The sequence below is a fragment of the Poecilia formosa genome, unplaced genomic scaffold, assembly GCF_000485575.1.
Source record: "Poecilia formosa unplaced genomic scaffold, Poecilia_formosa-5.1.2 Scaffold152, whole genome shotgun sequence".
Lineage (NCBI taxonomy): Eukaryota > Metazoa > Chordata > Actinopteri > Cyprinodontiformes > Poeciliidae > Poecilia > Poecilia formosa.
Window position 1 is genome coordinate 1,106,792 of NW_006800091.1, and position 15,006 is coordinate 1,121,797.

At 38.4% G+C, this 15,006-nt stretch overlaps 1 protein-coding gene across 3 annotated transcripts in view; it reads right to left on the reverse strand.

The window, feature by feature from the left end:
* Positions 1-14,008, reverse strand: part of lig3 (ligase III, DNA, ATP-dependent) — a 16,098-nt gene extending 2,090 nt beyond the window's left edge. The window contains exons 1-18 of one of the 3 annotated variants that reach the window (XM_016677291.1): positions 13,754-14,008; positions 12,230-12,765; positions 11,363-11,491; positions 10,244-10,471; positions 9,987-10,138; positions 8,758-8,924; positions 7,750-7,827; positions 7,511-7,679; positions 6,755-6,910; positions 5,976-6,107; positions 5,816-5,895; positions 5,055-5,142; positions 4,901-4,978; positions 4,327-4,450; positions 3,490-3,632; positions 3,326-3,400; positions 2,238-2,384; positions 1,968-2,115 (exon numbers count right to left, since the gene is read on the reverse strand). In XM_016677291.1, the coding sequence (XP_016532777.1) occupies positions 1,968-2,115; positions 2,238-2,384; positions 3,326-3,400; positions 3,490-3,632; positions 4,327-4,450; positions 4,901-4,978; positions 5,055-5,142; positions 5,816-5,895; positions 5,976-6,107; positions 6,755-6,910; positions 7,511-7,679; positions 7,750-7,827; positions 8,758-8,924; positions 9,987-10,138; positions 10,244-10,471; positions 11,363-11,491; positions 12,230-12,765; positions 13,754-13,761 (2,638 nt within the window). In that variant the 5' untranslated portion in view covers positions 13,762-14,008. Of the gene's footprint in view, positions 1-1,967; positions 2,116-2,237; positions 2,385-3,325; positions 3,401-3,489; positions 3,633-4,326; positions 4,451-4,900; positions 4,979-5,054; positions 5,143-5,815; positions 5,896-5,975; positions 6,108-6,754; positions 6,911-7,510; positions 7,680-7,749; positions 7,828-8,757; positions 8,925-9,986; positions 10,139-10,243; positions 10,472-11,362; positions 11,492-12,229; positions 12,766-13,707 lie in introns of all 3 variants that reach the window. The other 2 variants (XM_016677292.1, XM_007563874.2) reach the window with 2 other exon arrangements.
* Between the last annotated feature and the right edge of the window lie 998 nt (positions 14,009-15,006).

Here is a 15,006-nt window from a genome sequence, read left to right on the forward strand (position 1 = left end):
TAGATATGTTTCCATCGAATTTTGAACTTGTAAAATGTCGCAAAAAAGAAAGTAAAAAATCAGTTGTTTTCAACCCCTTTGGTCAGAAACAAACTCTACTTTGAGTTTTGCAGAAGTTTCTTCCCCTAAAGCAAACCTGGACCTCTTTAATAAAACAAGAGAATGTTTGGAAATCGTGCTTGGTGTACCTACAGAGGTTGAGGACCAACATCAGCTGAAAAACTTCAAGTTGCCTCCTTATAAATAATCTAAAACACTGCTGAGCCTGAGGACAACGACCAAAGTTGGTTCCCATCGCAATTTCAGAACAATCTGGAAATTCAGTTTTCAAAACTTTTTTTTTTGCTTGTTTGAGATTCTCACTGAGCTGCCACAGCCTCCCACTCTGTTGACAGCACCCAAAGAGTAAATTAACCATCTACTGCAGCAGTCAAATCTCTAATGATCACTGTTGCCACAATTATTAGCTCGCCAACATTTTCAATAAGATTAACTTAATAAGAAGCTGCAAAGAGAACTCTTGTTTATCAAGACCTCATAATAAAGAATCGTAGCTTATTTTCTGAAGGACCATGTTGCTTCCACAGCTTTGGACCAATTACTGAGAGCCAAACAGAGTTTCTGCACGTTTTACAAACTCAATGCAAGACTTTTTATGACCTTTACAAACAAAACTTAAGACTCTGTATCACGACAGAAATTGACAGAAGAAAATAACATTTTGCTGCTCTCTAACCTCATAGAGGTTAAGACTTTTTTGCACAGAATGAGAAAACTGGTGATAAATTTGCACTTCTCTATGACGGATGCAAAAAAAATAAACTAGCTAGCAAAGGTATATTAGCAGCCAGTTAGTGGAAGCCTCAACTGCCTTGAGTCACAGAACATAATGAAGATCTCTGCACACAACTCAAACCTTTGCCTGACACAAAAATCCTGCAAGAAAAACAATAAAAACTATGTAGAATATATGAGATTAAATAGCTCTGCCACCTCTAAATTAACTTATTTTAAACCCACTTACAGTGTAAGGCCTTAATTTTCAAAACACAAATGTAAGACTGTAAGGATGAGGACACCCTTCCAAAACGCCTCATTGGATTATAAAAGTTTCCGACCTTATCAGTTTTTTTATTACGTCAAAGCAGAGATGGAGGCTGGGTGGCTCAGTCCTCTTGCTGGAGGGAATGCGGGGTGGTCTGCAGACTGCTTTCATATCTTTTGGGACTGTCTGCAGCTAAAGATCTTCTGGAATGATGTTACTCGAATGATCTATGAAATTCTGGGCATAACTTCAGTCTTTTCATTTCCTGCCATGTACCTTGGAATACTTCCTGAAGGACTCAGTAATAAGGACACATACATGTTGAAGATATTTATGATTGTAAGCAAGAAGGTGATTACTAAATGTTGGCTCCAGCAACCCCCCCCCTCCCAACTCTGAGGCTTCTTGTGAATATTATAAACCTGATCCACAATATGGAAATGTTTACTTTTACAATACATCTCCAGATGGAGAAAGGAGAGACTTTGGGGAAAATGGGATCGTTTTATCGTTTTATAGCCAAAGACATGTAACTTTTGTGATTCCACGCCATTCTGATTGACAGGCACCTGCAATTCTTCCTCTTTTTTATTTTTATGACTCTGTATAGTGAAATGTCTGTAAAATTATAATGGTCATCAGTGTGACTGTCTGCTACCTGTCCTAGCCCTGATGTTTGGTTGTGTGCACTTGTATGCATAAAAAAAAAAGTTAAAAAAAAAAAAAAAGTTTCCACTCTTCTGTCATGCACAGTATTACCACCAGGGGGAGCAATTATTGTGGCAGATATTAAAGTGATTTTCTTTCCAGGAAATCAATATTCTGCTGCAATGAAAACAGATCTGAAGAGATTTCTGAGATTTCCACCAGAGGTGCCATTAAATCTGACCGCCACTGTGATAATCTGACCAATCAGACTCACTCGTCTTTTTGGCCGGAGTGCTCCTGCTGGATGAGGACGACGGTGAGTTTCCCCCGCTGTCTCCTCCCGATGAGCCTTTGTCATCGGACGTGGAAGGACCCGCCGTCACTTTAAAGTCGCAGTTCTCCTTGGAAATGCGAAACAGCTCCTGGACAGAAGGATGGAAAGGTCAGAGGGCAGGTGTCTTCAACCCTTCCATCAAGCCGTCTGGTGGCCATTTTGTTAAAACTAAGCAGGAAGAGGCTGGGTGAGTCGATGTTGAAGTGGTACCCTGAGCTGGTGCAGGTTGGTGGCCGTCTTCCAATCCTTATCGTCGCGGATTCGCGTCATGCGGGGGAAGCGGATGGAGATGCCATCAGCGGTGTGCATTTCTGATTTGGAGAACTCTGCGCCAGTGATCTCCCAGACCGGAGCTTGCTGCAGGGAAGGAAACGGAGACAAGCAGGTAGATCTGAGACACGGCCCACCGTTGACGCTTTTAACAGTTATTTCTCATCAAATAGAACAAATTATTTTCTAAAGTATTTAGCGACCGATATCTCTTACAGTAGAAATTATGTTAAATTAAATTATTGTCCAATATAAATGCATAATGTTTTTAGTACTCTTTTACATGTTGAGAGACCTGACAGAAACCAAACTGTTCATAGATTTATATCTAGGAAAAATACATATATTGCATATCAAAACTTTTTTCTTTTAGTAATTTCTTATGCTGTCACTAACTATGTTTCTAATACAAGTACGCTCAAAACTTTATCGATATTCTGCTAGTGTCAAAAAGACAATTTCGCAATTGTGGTGCTTCCATTAAGTAAGAAATGCAATTAAAATCACATTTGAATAAGTTTGTTCACATAAGTCATTTGTCTTCTTTGTAGTTTGCACCAGTGGCAACATCCAGTTGTTGATCATGTGACCCGTGTGGTGCAAAAAAAGTGTTTCCATTGCAGTTTTGCGAAATAAACCAATTTTGATGCAGTTAAAAAAAATAAAAAAAATTCACCTCATCCTACGGCAAAAACTTATCAAAAAAAATTTTTTCATATGAAAACTCAGCTAGTGACAAAGACTATAATGATGAGCAGTTGTCTCAGCGTTCATTTAAGTCATATTTTATACAAATCTGATCATAAACATTTTTGTGACAGATTCCTGCTCCTCCTCCATGGGAACAGTGTGGTTTAGCAACCATGACTCATTGTGTAGTAATGGCACCAGCAGATCCACGTCACTAGCCATCGTGTCTAATGGATGCTGTCCTATCTAGTAATGTACATCTATACATCTAAAGGTTCTACAGGACTGGACTTGAAGACCTCTAGTCTAACACAGACTTCAGCATGTTAAAATCTCACCTCAGGGTCACGAATAATGAAATCAGGATAATAGTTCTTGACAATTTTCAACCAGCTGGGGATTTTCCCGGGTTCCTACACACACAGCGACATGACAGATTAATATTTGTCAGTATTACATCAGCTCCATATTCCAGCAGCCTCAAAGTGGGCCCTCCTCTGACCTTGCTGATTTTGATCACGTCCAGCTCCTTCTGGAGTCGGGCCAGCATGGCGTCATCGTAGCCTCCGGAGCACTTGGTCACCGTGCACCACTTCTTCGAGTCCGGGTCATAGCAGCCCATCAGAAAGCTAGACATGATGCCCCCTGGTGGACAAGAAGGGGAATATTTATTCTTCCCTCTCCTCTACATTTGTTGTTCCTGCTTTTTTACGTCGTCTTTAAACCTCATGAGATGTTTCATTAGCCCTGCTTTGAGAGTTGAACCCCCGTTGTTGTGTTCCCAGTTTTATTTCACACCCATTGCCCCCCTCATAAATCTCCCTCCCCCAGTGGCATCCTCGCCTTATGCATTACATTACATCTGCATATTTTTCACATGAAGTGCTCCGATGCTCATTTGTATTCCCAGCGCAGCACTGTGTTGCACTGCTGCCTGCAGAACGCACAGTCCTTTATGCACTCAGTGACCACAAAAAAGTAAAAGCACCCCCACAAAAAAAAAGAGTCCTGAGCAGAACAGACAAATATAAATGATTAAATTTGCAAGGAGTTGGTGAGAAGGTGGCACTGCAAAAACACAAAATCTTACTAAGTAATGTCTAGTTTCTAGTGCAAATATCTTGGTACACTAGAAATAAGACAAAACTGACTTAAAAGTAACTTTTCAGCAAGCTATAGGAGCTTGTTTTAAGTCGATAATTCCTTAGTATTGATGAAAAGTGCCTGTTCCATTCAGATTATTTCCCTTTTGACATTTTTCCAAATTTTTAAAATTTAATATGATGATGAGGACAACTAAACATCTTACAGGAATATTTTATCTCAACCGTTTACAGACCGTTTGATCCTTTTCCATAGAAAGCACCGAGCACCACCAGGTCTGCGGTGTCGGCCATGGCTCCCTCGTTCAAATAATCCTTCTTCACCTTCAGCCAGTGTCGCTTCCCCGGCTCATAGCTTCCCTGACACACAGAAGAAGCCCAGCTGGATTAATTCACCACTTCAGCTGAAACCAAAACCTTAAGAGACACTGAAAACACATAACTTTCACCATGTGACATAAAATCAGACTAATGTCTGATGTTAGGATCAGCATAATTAGTTTTATTGTGTTACTTTCTGCAGCTTTAAAAGTTTCCACACACTAAAGAGTGTGAATGCGTAACCGAACTCTGTTTTTCAATGGAATGGGTCAATATTAATCAAAACTTTTTATTGGAGATATTTTAAAATGCAACTGTGCCAAATACTAAGGAAATGTGTGTAAACTTCTATGTTTGAAGGAATTGAAGAAAAAAAAATGTGCAAACAGACATCATCTTGCTGATCCTAACAGACCGAAAGCAGGAAAACAACCTGCAGGTTTCAACTGTTCACTCACAGATCAACCTGACGTTTTTCTCTCCACTGACCTTTACGTCTTTCAGCACCAGGCCTTCCAGTCCTTCTCTGATGACGCGAGTTATCATCTCCGCCAGGTCTCCTGCCCTCTAAAACGCACACAGACAGGATATAAATCTGCAGGTTTATGCCGGGACGAAGCAGAAAGCCTGACTCAGGACTTACCGTGACGTGCTTCATCTCTGAGAAGAGGATCCTGTTTGGGACTTCCACCATGTTGTCGTCCAGGAACTTCCTGCGTTCGCAGAGCGGCCTGGAGGACAGTAAGAAGAGTAAGCCAACTTCACATTATTCATTTGATTATTCATTTGTGTGTGAGATCACCAAACCGCAGATTACAGCAAAGTTAATTCCCTCTAAGTTTTCCTTTTCAAACTCCCAAACCTACATTTTCTGTTATTTCTGGGCTATTTTTGATCTTAAAATATAAACGGCCACAAGTAGAAGAAGAGGGATTGACTTAAATGTTTTACAAGTTTCGTCTTTACTTAACTTCATCTTGACAGTTATAAAGATGAGGGAAACTAATTTATGTTTTTTAGTAAATTTCTGAGATTGAAAAGTCAAAAATTTTCTTTAAAAAAAAAAAAAAAAAACAAAAACTTTGAGTTCCAAAAGTCAAACTTCTGATTTTTGAAACTCAGAAATGTTCAAGTTTCATCTACAATAGCTCTAACATGCAGCTATAATGTCACTTCCCCTTATATATACTACCGCTAACCATGACTTTAGCCAAATGATGTAAGTAATACTAGAATGGCTCAGTTTGACTTAAGGGTAAAAAGATGCAGTATAGTTGATGACAGGTGTGAATTTAAGGAGACTGCAGGATGAAATATAAGATCTGGTAAACTGTTTAGAAATATGAGGATTTGTTTTTATTCAGTTAAATCCTAGACTATTTCCTGGAAAAAGGAGAAACTTACCTTTCCATCAAACTCACACCGTTGAAGTAAATGCAGTCAAACACAAACAGACACACGTTGGCGTCTTGAAAGGCAGCTTTCTGGAAGAAAGAGAAGTTTGAAGTCTGACTACAATGACTGAATCAATAGAGAAAAAGAAAAGAGCAGGAGAGGTTCTTACCTTGTGAACACCCAGAGTGCCAAACGGCAGCGGTTTGCTGGTCTTTGTGTCAATCAGCAGGACTTCAGCGTCCAGAATCATGCTGTGACCACCAGGGAAAGCCTGGGGGATGTACTCTTTGAAGTGGGCCACCTGAAATGCACAACTTTTATTTTATTGCTCAACATCTGGGAGAAAACATTTCTACATCTGGTTGGATTCAAATAGTTTTGATAATGACTGGTTTTAGGATTTCAGATTCACATTTTAGGATTTCAAAACAGCAGCTAATTTCTGTCAAACGGTTTTAAACTCTGAAGAGACACCAGGGAGCGGAAGTGAAACAGCTAAAATCCCAACTCCAACTCTGCTTTTCTCGCTGGAAATAATTCAGCCATTTCTTCTGTGTTTCCATTAATCAGAATAATTTTAAAATTACAGAAAACTGTTGTAATTACTCTGCATTCTCTCCCCCACTTCACTAACCTTTCATTAACATAAACTGCCTAATTACAGACCTTCAGCACTTAATCAGCTGTTTGGATGACAGGCTGAATTAGTAAGGAGCTTCCAAGGAGCTAAAACTGCTCCTCAGACACCAAAATTAGTCCAAATTCAAGCTTCTAGAAGACATTTTCACTACACTTTTATATTTTAGTCCACACTGCACCTCCATCTAGTGGACAGAGAGCGCAAAAGCATGACAAGTAACTAGTTTAGGTGATGTAATGTTGAAACGTGGGACTTTTAAAGTCGCAGATCTTGCAGAGACAAACTGATGTCAGACTAACAGGACCGACCTTGTGGGGCAGCACCGGCTTGAGGCTGCGGCTGAAGTAGCTGAAGGTGTTTCCATTCTTGTGGACCTGAACGCGCTCGCCGTCGTATTTTATCTCGGAGTACATCCCGTTGGGACATTTCTTCATGGCGTACTCGATGGATTTACACGCCTCGGCCTGGAATCACACAGAAAACAAAACAAAACAAAAAACAAAAAAAACACAGACAGACAAGCTTCAGTGCGTTTTATTGGATTTTATGTGACAGATCAACACAAAGTTGGGAATATTTGGCACGTTTTTCTTATGCGATAAGAAAAACGGATGATGAATAAGTGTCACATCCGTTTGTTTTCACCACAAATTAAAACTAATTACAGCTGAAACGACTATTTAACCAATCGTCAACTACTAACGACATCACTTACTGATTTAGTGTTAATTAATCTTAAGATTAATCTAAAATTTTCTGGAAAAGAAAACTAGGAAATTTCAGAGCCTGATAAGTCAATTTTGAGTATTTTCAACTTTTGAAATTCAGGGGAAAAAAAAGGATTTCTGCCAAAAAACTGGAAAATTAGTATCTACAGTGGCCCCAATACGCTGTCATATTCAGCTGTACTTCCCCACTTGAAAGAAATAATAAATGTTAGAACTAAAGAAAGAAATAAGCTTAAAGAATGAGGGAATAACTTAGCAGTCTATTAACTTAAGCCGTGATAGAAAAGGAAACCCAGAAATGTTCATAAAGTGTGATGTCACAGAGTCGGGTCTCACCAGCATCGGCTGGACGGGAGTCATGAGCGACGCCTCTATGGTCAGGAGCTTCCTGGGTCCAGAGCCGCTGGAGGCGTCCTGCTGGTTCCTCAGAACCCTCTCGATCACGTCGCCAAGGTTACGGGAGGCCTTGAAGGCATCATACGCGTTTGGATCTACCGCGTCCAACCTGAGTGAAGGAGCAGAAGTTTATAAACTCAATCTGTTCATGTAGGCGGCGCACCGGGATGAACACTTACACGTGTTTGGCGCCGGCGTTCATCTTCAAGTCGTGCTTAATTAGCCTGATGATGCATTTCAGGTCATTGCTGGTGCATCTGGGAACGAGAAGCAGGAAATTCTAACACATGGTCAACAACTGAGCGACAGACTGCAGGAAGCAGAAGAAAGTTTGTGTGCATAAGGTTTTTACAATTCAAACTAAATACAGCAACCTGAGCAGTTATTGGCTGTTAAAGACATGGAAAAATTCTCAAATGCAGCAGGATGATCTTTAACTGAAAAAGGCAAAATATATAAAAAAAACCTACTTGAATTATTCAGTGGAGAATTTTAAAAATAATATAGAATATGGATGCTGCCAAAATTAGCAATAACTATAGAAATAAATAAGACTCGGTAAGGAATTATTGTGCCAAATATATTCAAAAAATTAAGAGATTTACCAACTTATTTGATTATACAATGTAACATAATTTTTTGTCATTTAACGGTGTTCATTTGCCTTTTCTCATCTTTGTTTTTCACTATTTTTTTTATTTTTCTCATTTGTTTTCCCCTCTGACTTAATAAAAACTTCGTCTAAAGCTCAAAAAAGTCAATTTTGCAAAAGTTTAACATGCCCATACATTCCTCTTTGAGAAGAAGAATCTGGCATATTTTTCTAAATTAACCACATTTCATTTTAACTACTATAGCAAATTCACATTAAATACTTAAATACTTAAGCAGATCTTTGCTTCATGGTCACATGAAGCTCAGTCATACATTTAGTCCAAACCTAAATGTATGACAGATAAATCCAGTCTGCCATTTCTTTCTGATGTGTGGGTTAGAAAGTCACATAACCCTGTCTTTATAATAAATACATGAGTGAGTGTAGGAGATGCTGGAGGCAGACATCAAAAGCAGGAAAAAAGCAACAAGAACAAAGAGCAGAGATGAAGTGCTGTATCCATAACAGGAGCAGTAACAACAGTGGTTTTACAGGGTGATCTGCCTTCCAGTCTGACAGGACAAAACGTTACTTTTTGGCGATGTTCTCCAGCTCGCTCTGCTGCTCGTCCTCCTTCGTGAGCTGAGCAAGGCGCATCAGGGACGCATCTACTTCCTGGATTGTTAGGAGGCTCTTGGCAGCAGGAGGAAAAGATTTGCTCTCCTCGAAGAAAATCCTCACAGTTTCTGACACGTCGCCCTTCAGAAAACAACACAAGAATGGGAGCAGTTTAAAATGGGGATGAACAAATATGACTGTTTGGGCTGATAACTGATGGACGTTTTTCACTCCGCTGACATCGCTCCTCTTTTTCAGTTAAACACGCCACGATCCTGCACTGCATTATCACTAGCCGTGCTTCCATTAGAGGCGACATGAACTACAACGTTCATTGTTATGCTTAGCAGTAGCATTATAACAATAAAAAAGTGACAATAAGAACTATTTATTACATCTTTGTTAGTCAACTGTATGGCTCTGTGTCACAGCATCACAGCTCCAACACAAACTCTGCTCTTGAAAACATTCCCATTTGTAATGTGCTTCTTTAGGACACCAGTTGCATAATAAAATGTGATTTGTATCATTAAGCTGTTCATAGTAAGTGCATTTAGTCATATTTGCATATTTATTGACGCCTTCATTAAACAAACAATGGAGTAAAATCAATCTTGATATATGGACAGTTTTGGGGACTTTAAACAAATGGAATTCATTGTGACAACAAAAAAGAAGTTAATTCTCATAAGAAATTTATCACCAATGAAGTTTTTTTAAAACAAGTAAATTCACATGATAACTGGATGCTACTGTCCCATAACCAACACGGCGCTCTCCAGAAACACATAAGGGCAACAAAATGAAAACAAACATCGGTTATTAGTATCAGCCCAGTTTTACTTATCAGAACGATACTTTTATGCAAAAAAAATAACAATAAAAAGAACTAAGAAAAAAAAAATCAACCGATGGATATTAATGTTGATATATTGTGCATCACTGGTTGAAAAGATGCATTTACAGCACTTATCATATCATTTATCATAAATTTCTTGAAATAATTTTAATTTATCATTATAAAAGAAAATCCAGTTAATGAAGCTTAAACCCCCTAATCTGTCCATATTGTTGGGAAGTTAAGTCTGTTTTCCCCACTGGTCCTTCAATAAAAGCACCAATAAGTTTAAAAATCTGATTAAATGCAGTTATAATTCACAGTTTAATGATTTAGATTTAGATCTTGGATGCTGCTGGACAGACCTGCTCCAGATCTCGCACCATGTCCTCCTGGTTGGATCTGAATATGCGGCTGAAGAGTTTTACTATCTGCTTATCGTTCAGGTTGTAAACACTTTTCACCACGCCTGGCAGCAGCAGTTTCACCGTCAGGTAAAGATCTCCGTGGAATTTATCTGTTATAAAAAAAAATAAAAAAACAAACAAACAGGGTAAAATCTCATAATATAAGCAAACACAAAACAAAACAAAAAAAACAGTAAACTAAATTTAAGGCCAACCTCCTCCTGTGCCCTTCTTCAGGAACTTCTCTATAATCTGTGTCTTGCTGTTGTAGCTGTTGTTTTCAGCCACCATTGCGCAGAGTTTGCGAAACTCCCTGAAGAGGCAGTCTTTGTGCTGGGCATCACAGAGCTGAGTGGACAGGGCGCTGCTGGAGCCGGCTTTGGCCGCCGGGGACGCCGACAGTCCGGGGCTGCTGGAGCTACCGGAGCTGCCAGCCTTCGCAGCTGATGACAGAATGAAGCGGAGCGGTAAAAAAAAAAAGAAAGAAAGAAAGACAGAAACCACATTTTTACACTTTCTAACTCTGACAAATCTGCCAGTTCTACTCCCTGTGTGGTTTTAGCTCTGAAGTTATGGCCAAAGTTTCAAAATTGAAAGGAATCATGTTATCAATCTAATTGTACCAACAGGAAAAAAAAAGAATCAAACATGAAACACAATCAGTGTTGCCAGATCTCGCGAGAGAAACAAGCAACCAGCTCTATGAAATCAAGCCCCAAAAAAATCTAAACTGGCAACCACGCAAATCCAAAAGATTTTACAGTGGTTTTACATTTTTATGAAAAAAGTCAAACCCAAATAACAATCTTCACATTCAAAAGGAAACCCCAAAAAAACAACTCAACTCAATACATTTGCAATTGACTTTCAGAAAAAGAAAACAAACAAGACCAAAGTTGCTTTTAATAAAGCCAGCTTGGCAATACTGAACACAATATCTGCTTATTCATGGGCATGTTAAGGGTGGAGTCATGTGTTTTCAATTTCACGTTGATTGAAAAGTACAAAAGAAATGTATTTGGATCCGACTGGTTCTGGTCCATTTAGGCGGCCAACAGGATTCAGGGAAAATCCGCAGCTGCTTCGTACCTGAAGCCCCTGGTGGCCAGTTCATGTCTAAACCATTTGTGTGAAAGTAATTTCAAACTTAATGCTGTTTGTTTAACTTTCACAAAGTTTTAATTCTGTTTTAACTAAAACTTTGCATTTCTGTGATTTTGTTTACAGCAAACTCCAAGTATTTCCTCTAAACCGCATCATCAAAATATAATTTCAGGTAAGGGCAGCACTGAAAGACACTTTAGTTATGTTAATCCAGGGTGAATGCATTTTACCTGTGAAGCCAGAAAACTTCCTCGGAGCATTGACAGAAGGGTCAGCAGGGGGCGCCATGAGCTGACCAGTGGTGTTCAACTTGGCCTGGACCTTCTTTTTAGGACTAGCATTGACTTTGGCCATCAGGTCTACAAAACAAGAGGTTTGACAAGTTAAAAATAAAAAAAATAAAAAAAAGACTCAAGCATTAAATTTTGATTAAGCGAATAACTTCTAAATGCATTCATAAATGTTTTGATTCTCAGTCATTTCACCTCAACCTTAAAGGATGTTATGAAGCCAAACTTTTTTTTTTTCCTACCAAAAGGTTAAGAAGTTAACCTTCATGCCAAGTGTTATTGATACACCTGCTGATTTATCAGGTAAGATGGCAAATCTTGAACTAGCAACATTTAAAGATTCATAATGGAAAAAAAGTCAGTGGTTTAACAAGGTTGCTCAAATTTAAGGTTTTTAAAGACCATTATGAATATAATGTAAGACCTATATCCCAGCAGAGATGTACAAAAGAAATGCAGGAGGCAAAACTTTGAAATTTCTGCCATCTTTTGTAGACGGCAGCAGATTTGTGCTTCTCACATTGCTAATGACTCTTTAGCTAGCTAGTAAGTATAAATGGCTTGCTACTGCTAGCCTTAATCGCTCTGAGTAATAAGACATACTGAGTGAAAATGTCTGCACATAATGCAATCTTTTGCATTTTGCCTGTTTAACCTATATAGAATGAGATTTTCATTAACTTAAGGTCAATTTACATTTTCTCTGGCGAATAAGATATTTTAAGGCCTTAATTTTAGATAAATGAATTGAACACCATGTTTAGATTTAGATTAAGCAGTAGGTGATTTATCGGCTCTCTGCTGCACCTGAAACATGTTTATTAATGAGCTCTTTGTCCTCGTCCTGCAGCTCCTCCCAGCCCTCCAGCTCCGTCAGGTCCTCGATCTTCTTCGTCGTGGCTCTGGCCCTCTCCAGCTTCTCAAATATGCACTTCACGTGATACCACTCCTTCATTTCGCCAGCAGACTCGCTGAAAGGGTTTGGCACGATTTTCCCTATGCGCACGATGCCCTTCTGGATTTTGTCCTTGCATTTCTTGCACCCCGCCGTGCCACGTTTGGCATATTCCACAAGGAAGCGTTGTTCCGACATATCTGGCCACTCAGAAAAGCACCGGCAAATCGAAGTCCAGGGAGCGTGTCTTTTTTGAAGATGGTGTTTATGGGAAGCTAAGGATTTTCGCTGATCAGAGGTAGATGAAATTAGAAATGTTCTGCAAAACGTTGAAGGTTGTTTACATCGGATTAGTGTACCAAAAGGTTGTCGGCCCACACAGACAGTCTTCTGAACCAAGAAAATTAGATGTCTCTGCATGTAGTTGTGACTGTGGGGAAGTCGGAGCCTAAACCAGAAAAAAAACAAAAAGTTACAGAAGAGAATCATTTTGATCCGTTTCTAATCAAACATGAGCAAGAACCAGATGCAAACTGAAAGTAGCTGGAAGAAACAAAACAAATGAAAGGTGGTTTATCAACAAGTTGAAAAGAACAAATACCCAATAATCAGAGGATGCAGTTATATTTGAGGCTGTGTATAACCTTTCACCCTCAAAGAATTAACGAAAAATTCATAAATTAAAACTTGTGCACTCAATTCAAGTCTTCAAAAGTCATCATTTCTTTTTTGCTATTTTTTTTGAAGAGATTTAACTAAATTTTTTTTAACATTTTTTCACCGCTGCTGAAAACAAAACTCTGTAAAGTTTACTACTGTCTTAAAACAAAACTGGTTCATCTCTTAAATTTGGATGTCAGTTTATTGACAAAGGATTCAGTATCCTTTACAAATATCACACATTCCTCTGAAAACTTTAAGAGTAGGAAAAAGCTGCCAAACTCCACAGAAGAAAGTTGGTTTAAACATTTGATATACTGTTTGCAATGTACCTCATATATTTTAACTGAATTGTCTTTTGTTGTGAAGATTTAATTTATGAAACTTGTATTTATTTTTCAATCTTTCGCTGTTTTGACTGGAATCTTAGTATTTCACTTGCACAGAAATTCAGCATAAATGTGGTAACATTAGTATTACTAGTGATGAATCTTAGGTAGTGTAGCTATCCAATTTAATGTATTTTTTGGTCACGGTCTTTTATTTTGTAAGCGAAAACTTTAATAATTATAAAAGTAAGCTGAATGCTACAAAGACAACTGGAAGTTAGCATTAGCCAGACACTGTCCTGTACTGGCTACAACTGACGTGACAAAATAAAGAAAACATTGCATTGTTGAACATTATCTAAAATTTAGCCGATAATTACACTAGAATGCTTTTACTGTACCGTGTAGAAGATGCGTAAAAGGAGATGATACAACTGAATCTGCTACCTCCTCATTGTTATTTAGCAACCAGCTAGCTGCCCCGTGTCAGTCGTGTATTTAGACCTACTATATAGTTGTTAGTACTTCCGGTTTGCATTTGCAAAATAAAAGCTGTTCATGAACTTAAAATAAGATATCGTATATTATGTGAAATCTTATTTCACATACCGCTGTGACATGAGATGTTATGTTATGTATGTTAAAATTATGCTACGTATACAAAATAAATTCTCCCAAGATTATACAACTGAAAAACCGCGCAGACAATGAGTGTCTCTGTGTTTGTGCCAAGCCACTATCATCCGATAACTCCCAGTGTGACGTTCATTAGCTTGATGCAACACACAAATTAACTGCTAGCTACAAGCTGCACTGCAGACCGTAGTGTGGCAGAACGGACGCATACCGCCCTCTGCTGTAGCGGAGGAAATAATGGTTAAGGCTGAAACAGTAAACCTAAGTAGAAACCAAAAACTGATCAGCCTGGTTGTTTAAAATGTCGGCAAAGTGTTGATGTAAATCTCATTTCAAAAATAATATAACATTAAGACAACATTTCAGTTGCAGCAAGTAGTTTAAACTGTTTCGATACAGGCTCTGACATAATACAAATACAGAGGGATAATGAACAGAATGCTAATTTTCTTATTTAATTCATATGTTAATTATTGCATTTCCCATCCATGCATTTTGTGAGTTATGGTATTCTCTGAAAATAAAAGGTCGATATTCTGAGGTATTTGCTTCTTTTGAAAAACAAAACCCCTTTTGCTTTGTCGTTTTGACAAAGTTAGACATCTAATGTTTTGTTGCTCAAGAGTAAACTGTTTTGGTCAAGTTTATACATCAAAATGGCAGAAATACGTTATTTACAATGAAAATTGAATATGGTGTGGAAAAAGAAAAATGAATGCACATTCACCCACATTCCCCCCCCCCCCCCCCCAAAGATTCTTTATTAGATTCAAATCAGAACTTCAAATAACATTGCTTAGACAGAAGAAACATTTTATTACTTAAAACCTAATTTTACCATGGTATATTTACGATATAAATACTGCGCTGGTCTCCATACATATTTATGTTTGAAAAAAGGTGATTATTATTGCGTTGCTTTCAAAGAGTCTCGGGAATCAGAGATGGTAAAACAGAAAATGGACTTTAAATTTATCAAATGATGCTACAGAAAATATATAAACTCAACAAAACCAGAAAAAGTCAAACTAAAAAAACAGCACAAAAATACACAGCAGCCTGTG